Source organism: Leptinotarsa decemlineata, unplaced genomic scaffold (assembly GCF_025532065.1).
Source record: "Leptinotarsa decemlineata unplaced genomic scaffold, Ldec_3_MD MMD2_tig00026282_RagTag_RagTag, whole genome shotgun sequence".
Taxonomy (NCBI): domain Eukaryota; kingdom Metazoa; phylum Arthropoda; class Insecta; order Coleoptera; family Chrysomelidae; genus Leptinotarsa; species Leptinotarsa decemlineata.
Genome location: NW_027412668.1, coordinates 23,181,507 through 23,201,451, shown reverse-complemented (window position 1 = coordinate 23,201,451; position 19,945 = coordinate 23,181,507). Strand labels below are relative to the sequence as shown.

Genomic DNA, 19,945 nt, shown 5'->3' with positions numbered 1-19,945 from the left:
TCCACTTAAAGCTAAGGATATATGTGACTTAAAATTGGAAAATGAGTATTATTAAAATCAAAATTAAAGGTAGAAATAAAGTAGGAGTAGATTTTTCTAACAAAAATATAGTATTAATGCAATGTTATTGAACGAAAAATTAAAAGAATCAGAATACCAGGTATACATTCAATACAGTAACGTCACGTGCAAAGTCATAGTTAAAGACATAACTACACGCTTTACCGAATAAAAACTAAAAACAATGATAAAGAGTCCGTATGAAGTTATCAATGTTAAGAGAATGAATAGAAGAATAGCATTAGAAGAAAAAGTTCAATATGTACCGGCCTCGACAATTCTAATCACTTTTAAAGGAACTATTCGTATATTCCCCCATGACTCAATGTTACAACTGTCTCTTGTATGGGTATGGGCATATAAAAAAATTGTCGAAGTAAAGGGAAATGTTTCACATGTACAGAAACTCATACAGATGAAGAAATGTACAAAAATTGTAAAAACACAAAATGTCTTTTCTGTGACAGCAAAGAACATAAATCTAACAACAGAAAGTGTGTTGATTATGAACGTCAAAAAGAAATTCGAGAAAATATGACATTTGAAAACATTTCCTTTTACGAGGCGGCTAAACAAGTCCCGAAAGAAAAAACTCAATATATACAAGAAGTTAACGACTATCCAATTTTAAGAAATAGATATGCGATAAATAATGCAATTTCGATTGAACAAAGAAAGGAGGTATATTTGACTAATAACGCAAGCCCGAAAAGATTGTATGCTCAAAGTGTTGTGGTAGAGAAAAATGTTAATAATAATGAAGAACATAGGTTAGGGTACGATAGACAAGTTCACAAAGACGCATTATTATATCGTAACGGTAGAAATTTGCAAACAGAGGATGGGGCATATTTATAGTGGGTCAGTCAAACACAAATATGGGGGCAATTAAAAAAACATATTTCGGTGTACAAAACATAAAAAACACACAAAAAAAACATTCTCAATTAGATACCACACAAACGACACAATTAAACCTCACACAATCAAGCGACAGATTAAATTCAACAATATTAGGAGCAGAGGACGATAGAACATTAATTAGCAATTTTTATGAAATTTTTGTTAAATTATCTAAAATTACAAAATATAGAATAATTGACGTCATGAATACACACGAAAATGCAGGGAAATATAAAGATATAGATAAACCTATAATTAAAACGAGAACATTCGAAAGTCTGAAGGATAATAATAATCCCAGTGTAGTTCAATGAAACATAAGAAGTATTTATGCAAATTATCACTCTCATCCGAAAAGATTGTACCTTTCTCTTTCTTGTCTAAGGTATTTATACTCTTATTACCTTACGTGGCATCAATGAAAATGATAGATTATTTCAATACATAATAATCAAAGTAAATAATATAAATATCATAAATACCGACAACCCGACTAATAATAGACTAAATTTCGAAGAGATTTCATTAATGATGACTCAGATTCAAGGTAAAACTATATGGATGGGTGATCTAAATGCGCATCACCCCTTGTGGGGCAGTACCATAAGTAATCATAATGGTAATATATTAAACACAATATTAGATATCCAAAACAAAGTAATTTTAAACACCGGGAAAAATACTAGATTTACAAACCCTTCTGAAAACCCAAGTCCTTTGGATTTATGCATAACGTCCAATGATATAGCAGTGAAATGTTATTGTGAGGTACTGGAGGAGTGTGGAAATAGTGATCACTACCCCACCGTCTGCAGATACAATGAAATGGTGGAAAATATACCTCTAACTAATAATAGAAAGACCTGAATATATTCTGAAGCAGATTGGAATGCATATACTTTACACTTGTATGGGCAGGTGGAAAACCATGCTGTGGGGACATATGAAGAATTAACTTCTTTAATGAATGAGGCTGCTGAAGCTACTATACCTGTTTATCAACCAAAACGGTTGCAGTGGTCTCGGAGTTTCTGGTGGGACAACGAATGCACACAAGCTATTTTTAAAAGGAAACAAGTAATAACAACTTTTGAAAATGACCTAACGATAGAAAATTACATAGAAGCTGAAAGAACATCAGCTAGCACGAAACGATTTTTAAAAAGAAAAAGTTTTCAGATCTTTTGTTCGACTCTAAATCGAATCCAAGAGAAGAGCATCAACTTGCATTATGTAGTGTAAATCCAGAATTTCAATTATCCTCTGTTAACAAAGAATCTTTTCTTTTGTAGAACTCGAAATTTGTTCAATATATAAAAAAGTAACTGCTCCAGGAAGAGATGAAATACCCTATAGCATGTTTTTCCACCTCCCTATGCAACTTAAACTATCACTGCTCCAAACCTACAATGACATTTTAAAAGGTGTCACATTACCTGAAACATGGAAGGAATTTTCACTAATTGGCATTAAAAAAATCCTTCAGTAGAAGGAATAGGAACAAATTCATACCGTATATTAGCTTTGTCATCATGTGGATTAAAAATCCTAGAAAAATTGATCAAACTCAGACTAGAATGGTACTGTGAACATAATAAAATCAATTAGGTTTCCGTAAAAGATTAGGTACAACAGACTGTACTGCTTTTTTAACTAAATATATATCTACATATGTACCTACAAAACTAGCATTTAGCTTAAATGAAAGTGTGGTGGCAGTATTATTAGATATTAAGGGAGCATATGATGATGTTAACATCAATATATTATATATTTACCTTCTACAATATGGAATAGAAACAGCTTTAGCGAATTTCATATTTAGAGTAATTAATGATAATAAAAATTTCATAATTGATAAAAACGGAATGGAACACGGTCCACTCATAAATTCGAAAGGACTAACGCAGCCCGTTACTATTCAATATATACTTAATTTCGTTGTTTGGTGGTATCAATAGGTAAAATAATTGCATATGCAGATGATATATTAATACTCTTTAAGGGGCAAAATATTCAAGACATTATAGCTAAAATGAGTAACACATTAACAAACATAATGTCATGAATGAAAAAACACGACTTACAGTTACAGGAAATGTGAAAGTATAATATTTGAAAGAGGTGGGCCTTTTTCAGGAACACAAGAAATTATGATAGACAATAATAGGATTCAGACAAAAAATGAGGTTAAATACTTGGGAACTATTTTTTCATCTAACTTAAAATGGGATAAAAATGACAATAATGCAATTAGTCGCGCTCATAAAGGTATATGCTGGGGTGCGGATCCCAAGACAATGCTGATGGTCTTCAATGGGCTGGTCAGAACTCATTTGGACTATAGCTCCATTTTATACAGACCGTGTACAAAAAAAAATTGGGAAAAATTAGAAAAAACGTATATTATGGGACTCCGAATCATTTTAGGTTGTATGAAATCCACACCTCGAAATATAATTTTAGCAGAAGCAGGTATGGTCTATCTAAAAACTCGTAGGCAATGGTTAGCGCACAAATTTATAAGAAATTATTCGAGTTTTATATTATCAAAACAATAATGGTTTTTGGAAAAATAAACAACCCCCTTACTTAGTGGAAGCCTTACATAATTGCGAAGCAATAACGAGACATTTGTACACCAATGATATCATACCAGGTTTTAGTTTTAACTACCTACGAAACTTACTTACAAGGGAGATCTAAATAATGAAAAAAAATCTCAGTTTTGTACAAAAATATCACGAAGAGTACACTCTCGTTTTTACTGATGCTTCAAAGAACAATGATAAAGTGGAAATTGGTATACCTAAATATACTACAATTTGACTTTGCATTCTCAGCTAGAATCAACGATTATATTAATATTTGTGATGCAGAAGTAATTGCCATACATCAATGAATGAAAACTTGCATAGAAAAGGGTAGTGGGAAAAACTTAATACCTACTCGCAGATTCTATGAGTGCATTAGAACGGATAAAACATGCAGGTTTTCAGGTAAATAGTGATCATATTAGCTTAACAATTAAAAATATTATATTTTCTACAATATCAAAACATAACTTTAAATTTGCATGGATGCCAAGTCATGAATATATTAAGGGTAATGAAAAAGCTGATATACTAGCAAAAGTAGCTACTACTTTGGATGTTTCATTGAATATAAAAATTGACAAACAAAATTTCTTACCTCATTCAAAGAAAATAATAAATAATAGCTTTTATAATAAATGGCAAAATGATATACGAGTTAAAGGAAAGATGTATTGTAAAATCCACCAAGACTTGGAGCAAATCACATTTGTATCGTATTGGAGTGGCTCCCACCCTTACTGTGAATGTGGTCGAATAGAAACTATTAACCATAGTTTTTTTAGAGTGCCCTATCTACATTATTCCTGAATATGATATATACCAAAAATTCGTTAATACAGGCATTACAGCTTCTTTGAACATGTTTATAGTACTAGGGAATTTACATATATTTATTATAAAAATAATAATTCACTTTATGAAACATAATAATATTAAATTGTAAAATGGGAGAGGGGTACTGCTATTTTGTCTCTCATCCTTCCATAGACCATTTGTTGTGTTCTTTGTACAATTTTCCAACAATCTACCTTTTCGCACAAAAGAAGGAATATAATAGACCGTAATAGTGAACCTCAAAGAGTGATAAATAATTGTCCACACGAAAACTTCAGACAAAACAGCAGACAACAAGTGATATTACATATGGGGTATGGTATTGCTTCGAGCAAGTCAGACTGTACCCCCGACGAAGCTCCTATTATATAATGTAATAGGAGGCGCACTGGTCAAATGCGCCTGATTAAGGAACCAATGACCATAAGCAGAAGAAGAAGAAGGAATGGCAACACCTCAGAGTAATAATTTTGTTAGTCTGAGGGCAACACCGACTTTAATTGAAAAATTTGGCGCCTTTGGCCATGACATAACCTCAAATAACAATATTAAATATTGGAAAGTAATACGAAAACATGATTCGAGAATTTACATAAGTCTGCATAAATATATGTCTTGACAAAATGAAAGAAATAACTGATTACTTTTCAAGTCCTACTAAAAAAGTAACAGCTAACATAGAAGTGTCGACAACTTTGGAAATACCAAAGAAAAATGCAATTGTAGAACATATAGAAGAGGCAGTTGTAAGTCATCAATCTCCTTGCAATGATTTGCCAGTTGTTGAAGAACATCCAAGAAAAAAAAGTAAAAGAAGAAAAACTGATAAACATCGTAAGTTGTCTGATCCTGCTGTTAAAACTGTTACAGAACTTTTTTCCACTAGTTGTTGTCTGCTTTCTCCCAATCAGCAGAGCGCTGAAGGCGTAAATCTAATCCAAACTGAAACAGAAGAGGAAGATGTGGAAAATGTAAAACTCATTGGAAATATTTCATTTAAAGAAAATCAACAAAATAGTGACTCTGAACCGTTTACGCTGAAGGATGATAAAAAATCGATAAAGCCCAATGCTTTTCAGTTCATGATGGATAGTAGAAATAAAAGTATTGGAATGAATTCTCCTGGAAAAGAAATACAGGAAGAAAAGTCTGAAGATATACCCAAGAAGGATAAACTTATTGCCAGAAAGAACTTGCTAAGTATGTGGGCAGATAAAAAAAGGGCATCCAAAAGAAAAAGGACTGAAGAAGAAATTGATGAGATAATCAGTTATAAATTAGATAAACGAGCTAAAAGATTACAAAAATTATTGAAAGCTGAAAAAGTTGAAAAGGAAACAAAAGATTCAGCAGAAGTTTTTGTAAAGAATAGAAGATATAAGACGGCTAAGACTTCATATTCAATTAATGATGGAACAGATAATAATTTTGATAATGAAAACGTCAATTTACTGTGTAAAAACATATCAGAATTAAATAAAATGACACCAAACTTAAATAAGGGTGTTGGAGCAGGCAAGAAAATAGAAAATATGCCTTTTGTTACAATAGATAATGATAAAAATCCTGCTCAATCAAGGTTAACAAAAACAATATTGAAACCAAAAAAAGTAAGTTCTAGTAAATCTGAAAAAAGCAATTTTCACATAATTTCGAGTAGAAATGAAGTTATTGGTTCAGAGAAGTTTGTTGAAACAGTTAATCAGACTGGTTCAACCACTTTGACATCAAAAAAAAACAAGAGAGTTCTCAACCTTGTGGATTCATCAAATAAAATAAATGAGGGTCACTCCAGCAATGTTACAATAAAAATTGAAGAGAAGAAAGGCATGAAGTCGCAAAAAAATGGTTGTACTAATTTAAAACTATCCAATAAAGAAAAGAAATCAAAAATACCTAGTGATAACTCGAATCAAAATTGTAAAATATCTACTCTTCATAAGTCACAGAGTTGGAAAATGAAAATAAAAGTTAACTTAGATGAAAACGAGAAAGTTTCCAATGAAGAGGAAAGTCGACAGTTGAGAAAAAGGAAAAATGTCAATTATAGGGATGGTTTGCCTATAGATAAAATTTCTGAAAACGGTAAGAATTACTAAACTTTAATTGACAATTCATTTCAACTTATTCATGTTTTATCAACTAATTCACCTCTTCAAATATAAATATTACTTATTATCCACTGTTCACAATTCTGACAACAATATTTGTTGTTTGGATATACTTCTGAAGTTTACTGTCAACATTTATTTACCTTCTACATTCAGTTTTTCATTAAAAAATGTTTTTATTCCCAATTGTATCTCTAGTAAATTCATACCCAGTGTTACTTATATGTAACACATATTTGCATATGTAAAAAGCTGGCTTTTGGTTATACAAAATTTCAAATATTTTCGCCCTATTTTCTCCACCACTCAAAGGGTCTGAAAAACTAAAAGTTTTAATTCATTCCAATGAATATATTATTTTGAAAGCAGCAATAAATAGAAAGATAACACTTTTTGTGGACACCACAATAATATGGCATAATAGAAACAAAAACACTTCATAAAAGAATCGCCTAAGACATTACCTTAATGAAGGAATGGTGTGATTCAAATCTTGAGTGCCGGCCTATGAGCTAGATTATATGTCAGCCAGATCAGCATTGTACTTCGTTCTTATCAAGTCATATTTGAGATATGGGATTGCATTTCAGGGAATATACGGAGTCACACAATTTCATTCAATCTTTATCCTGCTGCCTGTTACTCCAATTTGCCAATCACTTTAATTCTCTACCAAAAACGTCTTGATGTTACTCTTGGGTTCGTTAATGTCCTGAATGTAGCCAGAATATTATTCTGCTATTGCTTTGGGATTTTAACTTATTTTTTCATGCATATTGTAGGATTGATCAATTATTAACCGTTTCGGTACTTAACGTACATAAGATACGTCAACAAATGTACTACATAATATATACACAATCAAAATCATAATTTGTCATATATAAATGAAACTAAAACATAACTCTCACAACAGCACATGATATATGAGTACCACAGTTGTAGGGACAAGTACATAATGAGTATCTTGAAATTAGAATTATTATCCTAAAGAATCCTGTAAACTATAAAAACAATTTTCAATTAAGAATTTCTTAGCGTTATTCTTTAATATTTCATAAGATTTAGACATACTGAATAGAAAGTATATAAAAATGTACCCACTGAGAATTACCGGGGCATATATTTGTGAATACAAAAAAACAAGCCAAAAACAAAGTTTTGAAATTTTTCATTTCTCCCTTATATCTCCAGATCAAAAAAATAAGGTAAAGTCGATTTTTTGTTATTCAAAGTATAGAAAGTATATAAAAATGTACCCACTGAGAATTATTGGGGCATATATTTGTGATTACAAAAAAACAAGCCAAAAACAAAGTTTTGAAATTTTTCATTTCTCCCTTATATCTCCAGATCAAAAAAATAAGGTAAAGTCGATTTTTTGTTATTATTCAAAGTTCTCCAAAGTAGACAACTTTGCTACAATTGATCGGACTCTCTATTTTGTTCTGTTCATCAGACAGCATATCATGCTCAGATTCAGTCCCTGAAAGCATTGAATATACATAAAAAATGTCCAAGTGGCGTTGAATTCATCACGAGTAAACTTCCTATAAGCGAGAATGGCAATTGAAGCATGTTTTCAGGAGAATAGGTATGTCTACTTTATATAAATTGGAAAAAGTGGAGTGGTGATACTGAAAGGTGGCTATCTGAAAATGATTTTAATGCAAAATGTTTTGAAAAATGTAAACAAATTATTTTTATTTTCTATAATGATGTACTCTCATACTTATTTTTAACAATTTTTCAAAAATAGACAATTTTAATGAAAGTAACAGGCTTTTGTTAAATATATTTTCTAAATTATTTCATACTTTTTAGGACCATTTAACATTATGCTCATGCAAGGCTCTGGTCAACTGAATTAAAAACGCAGTGTAAAATAACTTGAGAAAGTGGTATTTTTGTACCACTTTCAAAAAAATGCTTAATCAAAGTATATAACTTCAATAAATTGATGGATGTAGACGTTACTACGTGGTAGGAGATCATAATGAAGAAAAGAGAATTGAAACTTTCTATGTTTTTTACCACTTTCATTTGTAACTAACATTACTGCAGTTTCGTTCTATAAGGACATTTTCAAACTTATACTATATATATAAGTTTGAAAATGTCCTTATAGAACGAAACTGCAGTAATGTTAGTTACAAATAAAAGTGGTAAAAAACATAGAAAGTTTCAATTCTCTTTTCTTCATTATATAACTTCATATTGTAAATAGAAAATACTTCTGAAATAAAATGTTTCCACATTTTCATATTTGAATGGTCATATATCTAACTAAAAACATTTGTTTCAAACTTGGGATCAGCAAACAATAATTAAAAAGAAAAAATTCAAAAATCATATCTGGCTTTCTGTGAGAAATGAATTTTCTATAGGAAATTAGTGAAATATATTCAATGCCCCACTCTGCACAAAAAATGTTATTTGTTATTTTCAGAGGCAACCGAGAGGGATACTCTTATTATATCTTCCGAGAGTGAAGAGGATTCAAACATTAACAAAAAAACAAGTAAAAATTCGAGAATTGCTCCGGTTTTCACAAAAGCTACACCCAAACCCAAGGAAGATCCTGGAGTAAAAGAGGCTAGGAGGCAGTTTCTAATGAGTGGCATACCTTCTTCTTTGAAGAAACTTAAAGAAAAACAACAAAGGTGGGTATTCATTCAAGAATTATCAAGTGATATATTGTTTACATGAAGTGTCTTACTTTAAAAAAATCTTATTCCTAACTATAAAATATCATGAGTATACTATTATTAATTGTTTGGTGTAATAATGAAAAATAGAAACTAGGTAATCGCTACCTAAAATTTGGAAATCAATGTAATCAATATTTCTATTTATGAATGTGATTTTTGTTTAGTCTTGAATGATTCAAACTCAGTTTTACAGAAATTTGCATTTTTTATGCTGAAATGTGTTCAATTTTATTGAAGTCCATTAATTGAATATTTTTTTTATTAGCATAGAAGAGCAAAATAGTAACATATTTCCAACCATCAGTCATGTCCAACAAAAATGTGACAGTAGATTTTGGAATTTACCGGATCCTGGACTGGAAATATATGCATCTGAACCTCTGAAAATAGATCAGTCAAATATCTTATGTAAAGAAATCACCAGAAGTCATTTACCTCAAAAAATCAACATAAAAATGGAAATGGAGAAAATTGATAAACTAAAATTATTGTTGAATAAAATCAAGACTGATAACCCAAATTACCCTGTTTACAAATCTTTTAGAAGTATTTATGAAAAAAGTGGCAAAAATTTAACAGACAAAATTGCAAAAAAAACGTCTCCTAAAAAAACCAAAAAGATAAAAAAAAAGAAATTAAATTCTAGTGGTAAATTTGACGATGCTTCCATTATACCATCTGACTCAGATTCTACGATACATAGTATGTGGACAGAAAAATACAAACCTAAATGTTCAGATGATATCATTGGTAATTCTGAAGCTGTTAAAAATCTGAAAAAATGGCTTGTTATCTGGATGAAATACAGTGAAGATATAAACTTGAAAAGAAGAAGAACAGAAAGCAGTGGATCAGATTTCGATACATCAGATTACGATAGCAGAGATAGTACAGCTCTTCCTGGTAATACTGTGGTTTTGGGGGGTCCTTGTGGTAGTGGAAAAAGTACTGCAGTTTATGCCATTTGCAATGAGTTAGGTTTCAATATTATTGAGCTCAATGCATCCAGTAAAAGGACAGGTAAGGTTTTTCTCTTTAAAACATTGTGTTGAAAACTAGAAAGTAAATGTATCAAGCATCTACTTCATGAGAGTAAAAACAATAGGCTCAAAGATTTTTATCGTTTCAAAATTATATCTTACATGTTCTAAAATATTTTCTATTAGTTGCATACGAAGACCATGTGATATACATATTTTTCAATTCTTGGAAACCAGTTACAGGTTGACCCTTATTTAATAAAGATTGTCATAATAATAAAGTATATTCGCTTTATTATCATGAAGCATCTCAAATAATATATATATTCATTCAAATATTATACAAGAATGATATTTTATACATTCAAAATATACTCCAAGATATATTCAAAGTTACCTTCATTCTTGCAGGAAAACGGCTTCTTCTGGAAATACAAGAGGCAACCCAATCCCATCAAGTTCGAAAACAAAAATCTCAATTTTTTGCTGAAAAAAAGTTAAAGGAGAGAATAGAAGACACAGAAAGCCAAACGAATAAAAAAATGTGTGTGATTTTAATTGAAGATATTGACATTGTATTTGAACAAGATGACGGTTTCATTTCAGCTTTGACTCAGCTGATCACTACCAGCAAAAGACCTATCGTTCTAACAACCACAAACTATGATTCAGTATTTGTCCAAAAATTCCTCAATGAGTATGAGTACATACCATTTTTATCTCTATCATCGTACTCCCTCTCTGTTTGGCTTCAAATACTTTGCCTTATTGAGGGAATATTTGTACACAAAAATGATATAGGAAATTTATTGGAAGTCAACAAGGGTGATGTTAGAAAAACTCTTCTCCAACTTCAGTTTTGGGTGTCATCTGGTGGACAAATTTCACAAAATGAAATACCTATCAAAATAGAAGAAAAACGTAGCAGCTGTGAAGAGAAACTAGATGATGATGAAGAGCCTGATACTTTTCCCACGGAGAACACTAATGAGGATATAGATCCGTCCATTCACTACATTGGAAGTTTTGAGATATTTCATGTTGACGAACCATTTTCAGTTCCTTATTATTTGAATCTAGGAATGCTTTGGTGGAACATTCCAAACATCTTCAATCTTCCACAATCATCCTGTCAAAGAATCCAGAAATTTCAGCAATGTTCATACCTTGAAAAAACCAACCCTCTTACGAACAAGTTCAAAAGTAATCCTGAAGATAAAAGGAAATTGAATTTAGCCAGCAAATTATATGATTCACTAGCATTCACTGATGTAATGTTTAGAAAAGTTAATTACTCAGATAGTATCGAACCCATTGTGAAAAATATCAGTTGTAGTATTAGTGATAGTTTGGAATTAAGAGAGGACTTCAGGACTTTCAGTGGAGATGCTGATTTTGTACATGAGATCACTCACGTCTTGGTTGATGGGCATATCAAACAATTTGGAGAATATCCCAAATTAGATATGGCAGTGCCCAACAGAGCAGAACGAAGGTAATATGACTTCACTAACACTTAGGGCTGACTGAAAAAAATTGCAAATACAAAATATTACAAGTTACTTAATATCAACAATAAGATAATATATATCCGATTCCAAAAACACCTTCCAAAAACACCTTCATGACACTTTCATGATAATTATTACAATTAACAACAAAGGTACCTTTATAGTTAACACAATACTTGTTTGTGTTTCAGCTGCATCATGATTCCCAATTACGATTGTTTGGACGTTTGGTATCATCAGCGGTTGCAGCCAAACTGACAGCAGTTTGGTACAGTTAGTAGTAGTTAATTTTATTAATGGTTGTCAATGTAATCATTCTACAATTTCTGTCGGTTTTATCTCAGCCGCTGATGATACCAAACTAATAACGTAATTATTGATTGAATTTTAATTCAAATTCTCAGTCAATGACTGAGCTAGAAGTGAGTGTCTTGGTGCAGCACAAAAATAATTCAGTACGAAGACATATTTATGGTTTTTAATTAATTTATTAATTTCCATGGCTTCCAACAAATTTTTTTCACATACTTGTTTTGCTGAATATTTTTTGGAAACACAACATTTTTCACCTTTACTGTTTTTGTGAACATATTAGATTTGTTTTGGTGTGGAAAATTCAAATTATTTTCCTTAAATTTCTTCAATTTCCGATTTTAATTGGTTGTTTTGAAGTTCGAAAGTGAATGTTAGCAAAATTGACTGAATCCTAATTTAGGCTATGAAGAAGTTTTCAGTCAAAATAAAGTATTCCAGAATTCTGAATCTTCACACAAGAAGTCAGCAGATCAACTTTCTTATATATAGTAAATTTATTTTTATAAGATTTTTTTTCATAACATTTTTTGGCAGTTTTAAATTTCTGAAATAGTTTTTTTTTTTCGTAAAAAAATCCAAGCATTGGATAGTATTTTGTAGCATGAGTAAACCCAATCCCAGAATGTATCGAAGGTTACCAATGAGTGTCCACAGAATGTACACTTCAAAGTAGATTTTAACGACCAACGAAACTATCCACATTCTTCGAGTTGTCCATACTCAAATATCTTGATCAAAACTCTTGTGCTTGTGCTCATTTTCGTCAAGACGTGATTCTATCTTGTTCAGCAAATTATAGCACGAGTTCAAGGATTCAAAAGTGTCACCATTAAACAGTTTAATCTTCCTCTTGAAGATGATCACTACACCAAAGGTTCCAAACAGTGTATCACAAGTATATTCTTGATATTTTATTTTTAGTTAACAACATTTGGGCTTATTTTATTTTCATTCTTGTTTATTTAAAAATTATCTTTTTATTTCAATCTTTTATGGGTTATTTCTTGTTTTTCATATTGTCTTCAACTCATCAGAATATTCTGACCTTAAAATTTTATAAATTATTCTTTTTTTTGCACTCCTAGGTTTCAAGCCTTACATCTGACCATTGCTCACTAATTTCGAACAAAAGCTATTACTTCTTAAGTATATCAAATTATTACAATCTCACAAATTTATATTTTGCATATTTCAGGTGGAGGGCCAAGAATCATGTTTGTGAAGATATCTTTCTTGAGGCACTTTCTGTCTCAAACCACTTGGAGAGAAAATCAATTTCTCTTGATTACATGCCAATGCTACGCAACATGTTTAGAACGGAAACTATTCGAGCATCGAACAACACGAAACGTGGAAATCGTTTCAGAAATTATCTTAAGGATCTAGGTGTTAATTGTAATGCTAATACAGTTAAACTAGCTTGCAACATAATGAAAGAAACAGATTGATTTCATTTGTATAGTAGTGTATAAAAAGTGGTAAATTCTTGAAACACTTTTTGTCGTTAGAATTGTCACCGATTTCTAAATAACTTAGTTTATCATTACTGATGGAAAAAATGGTTTTATTGTATATGTATATAGTTCTTTTTTAAGTTTATTAATGTCTTATACTTATTTATTTAAAAGATTAGTAAATCAGGCTAGTGTTCTAATTGGGAAGTTTGTATATGTACATCAATTTTATTAAGGCAAATACTATCAATTATATTTTCTTTAAATTGTAACAAACCAATTCAATAAGACTTATTACAGTTTACTTTCTTCATTTATACAAACCCAATATTCACAGTATCAGTAAAAAATATTGTTTATAAAACTTGTGGGTCAGAATTCTAACTTGCTATTCTTTATCATACTGTCATTCATTCTTCTTATGTTATATTAGCAAGTATGTTCACAACTATTGATTTCAATTTTGAAATGGGTAAGTATCTAAAGACAACATTGAACAAAAATGTGAACGTGACCTTCGAAGAGATTCACTATGTAAAATAACACCACAGTTTAACAGCTGCCTGATTGGTTTGTGAGGTCACTTGAATTTGTTTCCTTGTGCGATAATTTTTATTTTGTGATTGCTCCTAAGATATTGATTTGAATTGTATGATGCAAATTGGCTTCTAAAATCCACAAATATTAAGTTCACATGAAATAGAAAACAACGAGGAGTTACCATTCTTGGATGTATTAGTGATACTTTTAGATATATTCCTGATAACTCACACCAATGTTCATAATACAAAACTGCAGATCTGAATTTTCTTGATCATAAGCTTGTTATGTTTCCCTAAAGACGGGTACGATATTAGGAAAAATGGAGGAGGTATTCTTCAAATATAGTAGATAAGTTAATAAGGAAACGTAAATTTATGGAGAATCTTTGACTTTTCAAAAAGATATGGATTCAAAGTTCATTGTCCTTCCATATGAACCAAGAAACACTTGGATCATATTTTCAAAAAGTTGAACATGAAAGTAGTCACTTCAACAAATGTAAATAACTCTAAAAGACAAAAAGTTGGGGATATATGAAGTAAAAATTACAATTATATGTCATCTGCTCATCAAAGTATTTATTTATACCCAGCAACTAAAATGGAAATTGAATAAGTTATCAAAAAAGTTTGTAAGATATAATCGTCCGGTATTGATGAAATTCCTGGTCATGTTATTAAAAAGATTGCCAATGTGATTTCTGAGCCTTTGAGTCATATAGTTAACTCCACTTTCAATGAAGGGAGGTTTCGTGATATACTGAAAATGTCCAAGGTTTTACCAATATACAAAAATAAGGGCTCTCGATCTGACTGTGCATCTATCGTGCCTATATCGCTACTTAGTCAGTTTTCTAAGATTATTGAATACTGTTTTATCAAAGATTATATGGTTACTTTAAATCATTCAAATTATTTTCTTCTAGTCAGAATGCTTATAGAAAAAATAAATCTACAGTAGGTGCAATTGATCAACTCATTGAACATGCGCTGGAAATCTTGGAAAACAAACAGCAGACTTTAGAATTATTTTTTGATTTGAGCAAAGCCTTTGACCATGACATACTGTTACACAAATTGCAGTTTAATGGTATACGTGGCTCTGCATTGAATTGGATCTTACCTGACTGATCGTAATCAGCTGGTCTGTGTGAATGGAATGAATTCTGAAAGAAAATGTATATCAAGAGGGGTAATTCAAGGCTCTGTTTTAAACCCCCTTCTATTTTTGGTTTTTATAAACGATCTTCCAAAATTTTGTTCAAAAGTTTCCATTACTGATATTTTTACGGACAATACTAACATCTTGGTATCTGCGGGAACTATGTCCGAAGTAATTGTCAAAGCTAATGAAGTAACTGATCAAGTTTCTGAGTGGTGTTCTATAAATGGTCAGCTGCTAAATCTCAAATGCTCAACTTTGTTACTAAAAATACAACAATTGATAAAAGCTATTTGGTTAGATTAAATAATGAAACTTTACATCAAGTTAACTGTACTAAATTCTTAGGTGTTGATACTGATAATGAACTTACCTGGAAGTTTCATGTTGATAGTGTCAAACTAAAGCTCAGTAAACATATATATTTACTTCGTTGGTTAAAACAAAACAATTTCTCTTGATGTTCTCAAGCTCATATACCACAGTTTAATTTAGTCAGTAATTTCCTATGGTCTCGAACAGTGGGGCTTATCAGCTAAAGCTGATGAAGTTTTTGTCATTCAGAAAAAGGTATTCATAATTCTGGCTGGTGCATCTGCAAGTGATCACTGCAGGCCATTATTCATTCGTTATAGTTTATTAACAATGCCTATGTTCCTGGATAAATGAAAAACCCCGCTAATTTTAATAGCAATTCAAAAAGAACATGAAGACCGTTAGTTCTCACTTGGGAGTAGGCAGATCATGACTTGCGAAGACTAGTTAGATTGGAACTCTGGCATCAAGTCATAAACCCTTGAAGGTGTGTCACCACCTCAGTAGACAGATTGTGAACTCAGTGTAGGTCGAGTTTAGATGTGAGGTAAGTAGATATACATATACTTTATTGTCCAAGAAAATACAATCTTATTGACAAAGCTTGTTAAAAAATCTGGTATATATAATAAAAAAAAAGAAAATTCAAAAACACAAATACCCAGAAACACAATTTTAGCAAAACTAAGTCCACATATCTAATAAATAAAATATAACAATCGCAATAGTAATTCCAATACATAAGGGGGGTGATACTGATAATCCCGCAAATTTCAGACCAATTTCAATGTTACCCACACTTTCAAAAATAATAGAGAAACTCGTGAAAAAAAGAATAATGGCCTTTCTGAATAAGCATAACACTATTATTTCTACACAATTCGGATTTCAAAGAGGGAAAGGAACAAATGATGCAATTTTCAACCTTCTTCAAAACGTTTACCTGAATCTGAATGATAGGGAAGTTGCAGCAGCAGTTTTCTGTGATCTGACAAAGGCTTTCGACTGTGTTAATCACAAAATTCTGTTGCAAAAATTAGAGAAATATGGGTTTAGAGATGTAGCAATCCAGTGGTTTGAGTCTTATTTATCCGGACGGAGTCAAAGCGTATTTCTTCAAGGCAACTTATCACACAAATTAGAAATTAAATGGGGGGTACCTCAAGGATCAGTTCTGGGACCCACCCTTTTCTTAGTCTATATAAATGATCTAGCCTCAATTGATATTTCCGGAGAGTTCACTCAATTTGCAGATGACACCACAATACTTTGGCATGATAAAAATGGCACACAATTGCATCAAATGATTGAGAATGATATTAGAAAAGTTAAAGATTGGTGTGATGCTAATAGGTTGTCTTTCAATATATCAAAAACTAACATCCTAACTTTCAAATGTAATCTTCAAGAACTTCATATAGGAAATCAGGTGATAAGTTATATGTCGGAAACAAAATTTCTGGGTTTATATATAGATGATAAATTGAAATTCGAAAGTCACATTGAAAAACTCAGAAGAAAATTGGCATCAGGATGTTTCGCTGTAAGAACCATTTCATGGGAACTTGGTGTAGATATGGCAAAAAGTGTGTATTATGCTTTAATCGATTCACATTTGAGATATGGAATCTGTTTTTGGGGATCATGTAGTCGATATGTCTTCAATATGATTTTTGTTTTGCAAAAACGAGCAGTAAGGTATATGTGCAAAGCTAAATTCCGGGATTCTTGCAAGCCACTCTTTATAAAACATAAAATCTTAACATTACCTTGTATTTTTATCTTAGAATCAGTATGTCTCATGCATTGCAAATTTAAAAACAAACCTCATGAATTGTCCAATACAACACAAGACAAGCACTAAATATAACCTTACCAATTCCAACATCGACACAAATAAAAAATTCCATATTTTATAATGGTAAAAAATTATTCAATCACCTACCAAATGAGATAAAAATTTTAGATAGCAAAAAACAATTCAAAAGTACCGTAAAAAAAACTTCTATTGACGAATGCTTTCTACTCATTAGATGAATTCTACTGTATGAACTTTTAATGCGTGAAATTCGACTTCGTTATACATTATTATTTAATGTGTTTCAGTGATACTTATATTTTATTTATATTTATATGAACTTCATTTTATATTTACACCTCTTTGTTGTTAATATTCGTACAAAGCAAATTTTTATTGTGACAATTTTAATATTTTAAGTACATGCATTGTATAATTGCACATGTTGTTGTTAAGTGTTTTAGAGTTATATATGTATATGTGTGTGTATGTGTATGTATGTATATGTGTATATGTATGTATGTGTATATATGTATATAAAATTGTGATCATTTTTATTATTTTCATGTACTTATATTTCATATTTTGTTGACCAGTACGAGGATAATGTATCAAATTTCCTTTGACTCAGATGTGCGTCTATCGTAGTCCAATTATAATTATTATCACTTTTTCTACCTCACTATTTATCATATCGATATATATCTAAAGGTGATTGTTGTGTTATTTTGTTCTTTTATTTTGTAAACGACTTTGTCAATGAGAATTAATGTCTTCAGGCAATAAAGTATATTTTGATTTGATTTGATTTGAACAAAGTTTGTAGACAAAATAGACACAATTTGAACATAAGTTCACATGTCATGGCAATAAAATAAGATATATCCCAGTATAAAATAAAATTTAAAGTATAGGTGTCAATATAATCAACAAAAAACACCTGTATTAAATCACATTAAAGTTCCATTGTAATATTCATCAAGATTGTAGTATGCTTTAGTTGCAAGGGCATCTTTAACAAGATTTCTGAACTGTTTATAGTTTTATTCCTTCCAAATTTCGTAAGGTATGTGATAAAACAGCTTTTTACTTTCATAAATTAGAGATTACTTTGTCTGGCTTGTTTTTGGAACAGGAAGATGTATTTTATTTTCAGTTACTTGCCGGGTTATGTAATTTGTATGTTCCGGAGTTCCATCCATATTGTTTTTTGTAAATCAGGCAAACAGTTTCAAGTATGAAAATACAAGTAACAGTGTGAATTTTTTCTCTCAAAAATAATGGCCTGCATGACTCGCACACTCCCACCTTGCATTAGTATCTAACTGCTCGCTTTTGCAAAACAAACACTGAATGAAAAAGTTATTGACTGCAAAATCCCCAGAAGGCACCACCAAATCTCAGGTGGGACTCAATCAGGGAATGATATACCATTTTTGTTGTGGATAAACTCAGTTCATTTGAAACTATTCGAAGTGCATAACATCCTGATGCCAGTTTTTTATTCAAAGCTGAAATATGTTGATCAAATTTTAATTTGTTATCCATGAAGATTCCCAGGAATTTGGATTGGTTTTTATTCTCAAGAATTTGTCCATTCAAGTATAAATTGTTAATATTACAGCTGAAGGTAAGTAGGTTTGTTTTTTTAATATTAAAGCACAAGTAGTGTTTGCGTCACACTTGGAAAATGTAAAAGTTGAAGAAAACCAAAGTTTTATTGCTCTACATTGATGAAAATCTAAAATTTGATTCCCTTAGTGTGTCTTTTTAGTTTGGAAACAGTATGTCTTATTCACAAATAATATAAAAATCAATTTAATACCACCTCAACTTATAGTACACACCAGTCTTACTTCATTTCCCTTCCAACACCTACTCTAGCCCTTACACAAAGTTCTATTATTTTTTTATAGCAAGCAAGTTATTTAATTACCTTCCCATTAATTTAATGTGAATACATAATAAAAAGAAATTCAGACAAAAAGTAAAAGAATTCCTTGTTGTGTGGACGAATTCTACCAAAGCTGTATTGAGTAATTGGCACGTATTAGTATCTTTATGTAAACAAGTTATTGAAATCAACACAAAATGGCTATCAATTTTCGTTACGTAGCATTGTAAATTTTAGTTTATTCAAAATGCATATACTTATATTTGTATCTATTCAGCTGGGCTTAATATTGTTCTATACATATACACTGCTCTTGTCTTTAACCATTATTTTATAGCTTGTATTCGTTAATGTAATGTCCCATATAAACGTTCTACTTTACTAGACTCTGCCAATAAAATGTTAAAATCTTGGGTAATGAAGCATATTTGATTTGATTTAGTCATACTTTCCAGATCTTGAAAATGGCTTCAAAGCCGAAACATTGAACAACTGAAAACTTCAGATACACAAACACACACAAGCACATATGGGTGACACCTCCCAATATGAAATTGATTATCTATATCTAGCCCGCTCATCATCTTTATCCAAGTGTCCAGGCACTCAATGTAAAGTCATTCTATTCCGCAGTTTCCTCAATTCTTCACGGCATTCTGAGACTAGGCTTGAAGTCACACTTGGGTTCATTATTGCCTCAAGGGTGACCTGGCTGTCATCACAATATATTTTGCCAACATAAAATTTAAATAAAACTA

The 19,945-nt window shown here is 31.0% G+C and overlaps 1 protein-coding gene across 2 annotated transcripts; it reads left to right on the top strand.

Annotated features, from left to right (window-relative positions):
* The first annotated feature begins 4,847 nt into the window (after positions 1–4,847).
* Positions 4,848–13,776, top strand: elg1 (enhanced level of genomic instability 1). Of its 2 annotated transcripts, XM_074180102.1 has the most exons (6): positions 5,089–5,228; positions 5,281–6,479; positions 8,955–9,168; positions 9,482–10,236; positions 10,608–11,691; positions 13,218–13,776. In XM_074180102.1, the coding sequence occupies exons 2-6, from the start codon at positions 5,477–5,479 to the stop codon at positions 13,468–13,470; spliced, it is 3,309 nt and encodes a 1,102-aa protein (XP_074036203.1). In that variant the 5' UTR covers positions 5,089–5,228; positions 5,281–5,476; the 3' UTR covers positions 13,471–13,776. The 2 variants fall into 2 exon arrangements, with proteins under 2 accessions (XP_023020716.2, XP_074036203.1); XM_023164948.2 differs by having other exon boundaries at positions 4,848–6,479.
* Positions 13,777–19,945: the final 6,169 nt, after the last annotated feature.

Bases quoted from the DNA above. Each gene is read 5' to 3' on its own strand.
- elg1 (XM_023164948.2), top strand. From the start codon at position 5,018: ATGAAAGAAATAACTGATTACTTTTCAAGTCCTACTAAAAAAGTAACA. The intron at 9,169-9,481 runs GTGGGTATTCAT...TTTTTTTATTAG, and splicing joins CTTAAAGAAAAACAACAAAG to CATAGAAGAGCAAAATAGTA. The intron at 10,237-10,607 runs GTAAGGTTTTTC...TCATTCTTGCAG, and splicing joins TGCATCCAGTAAAAGGACAG to GAAAACGGCTTCTTCTGGAA.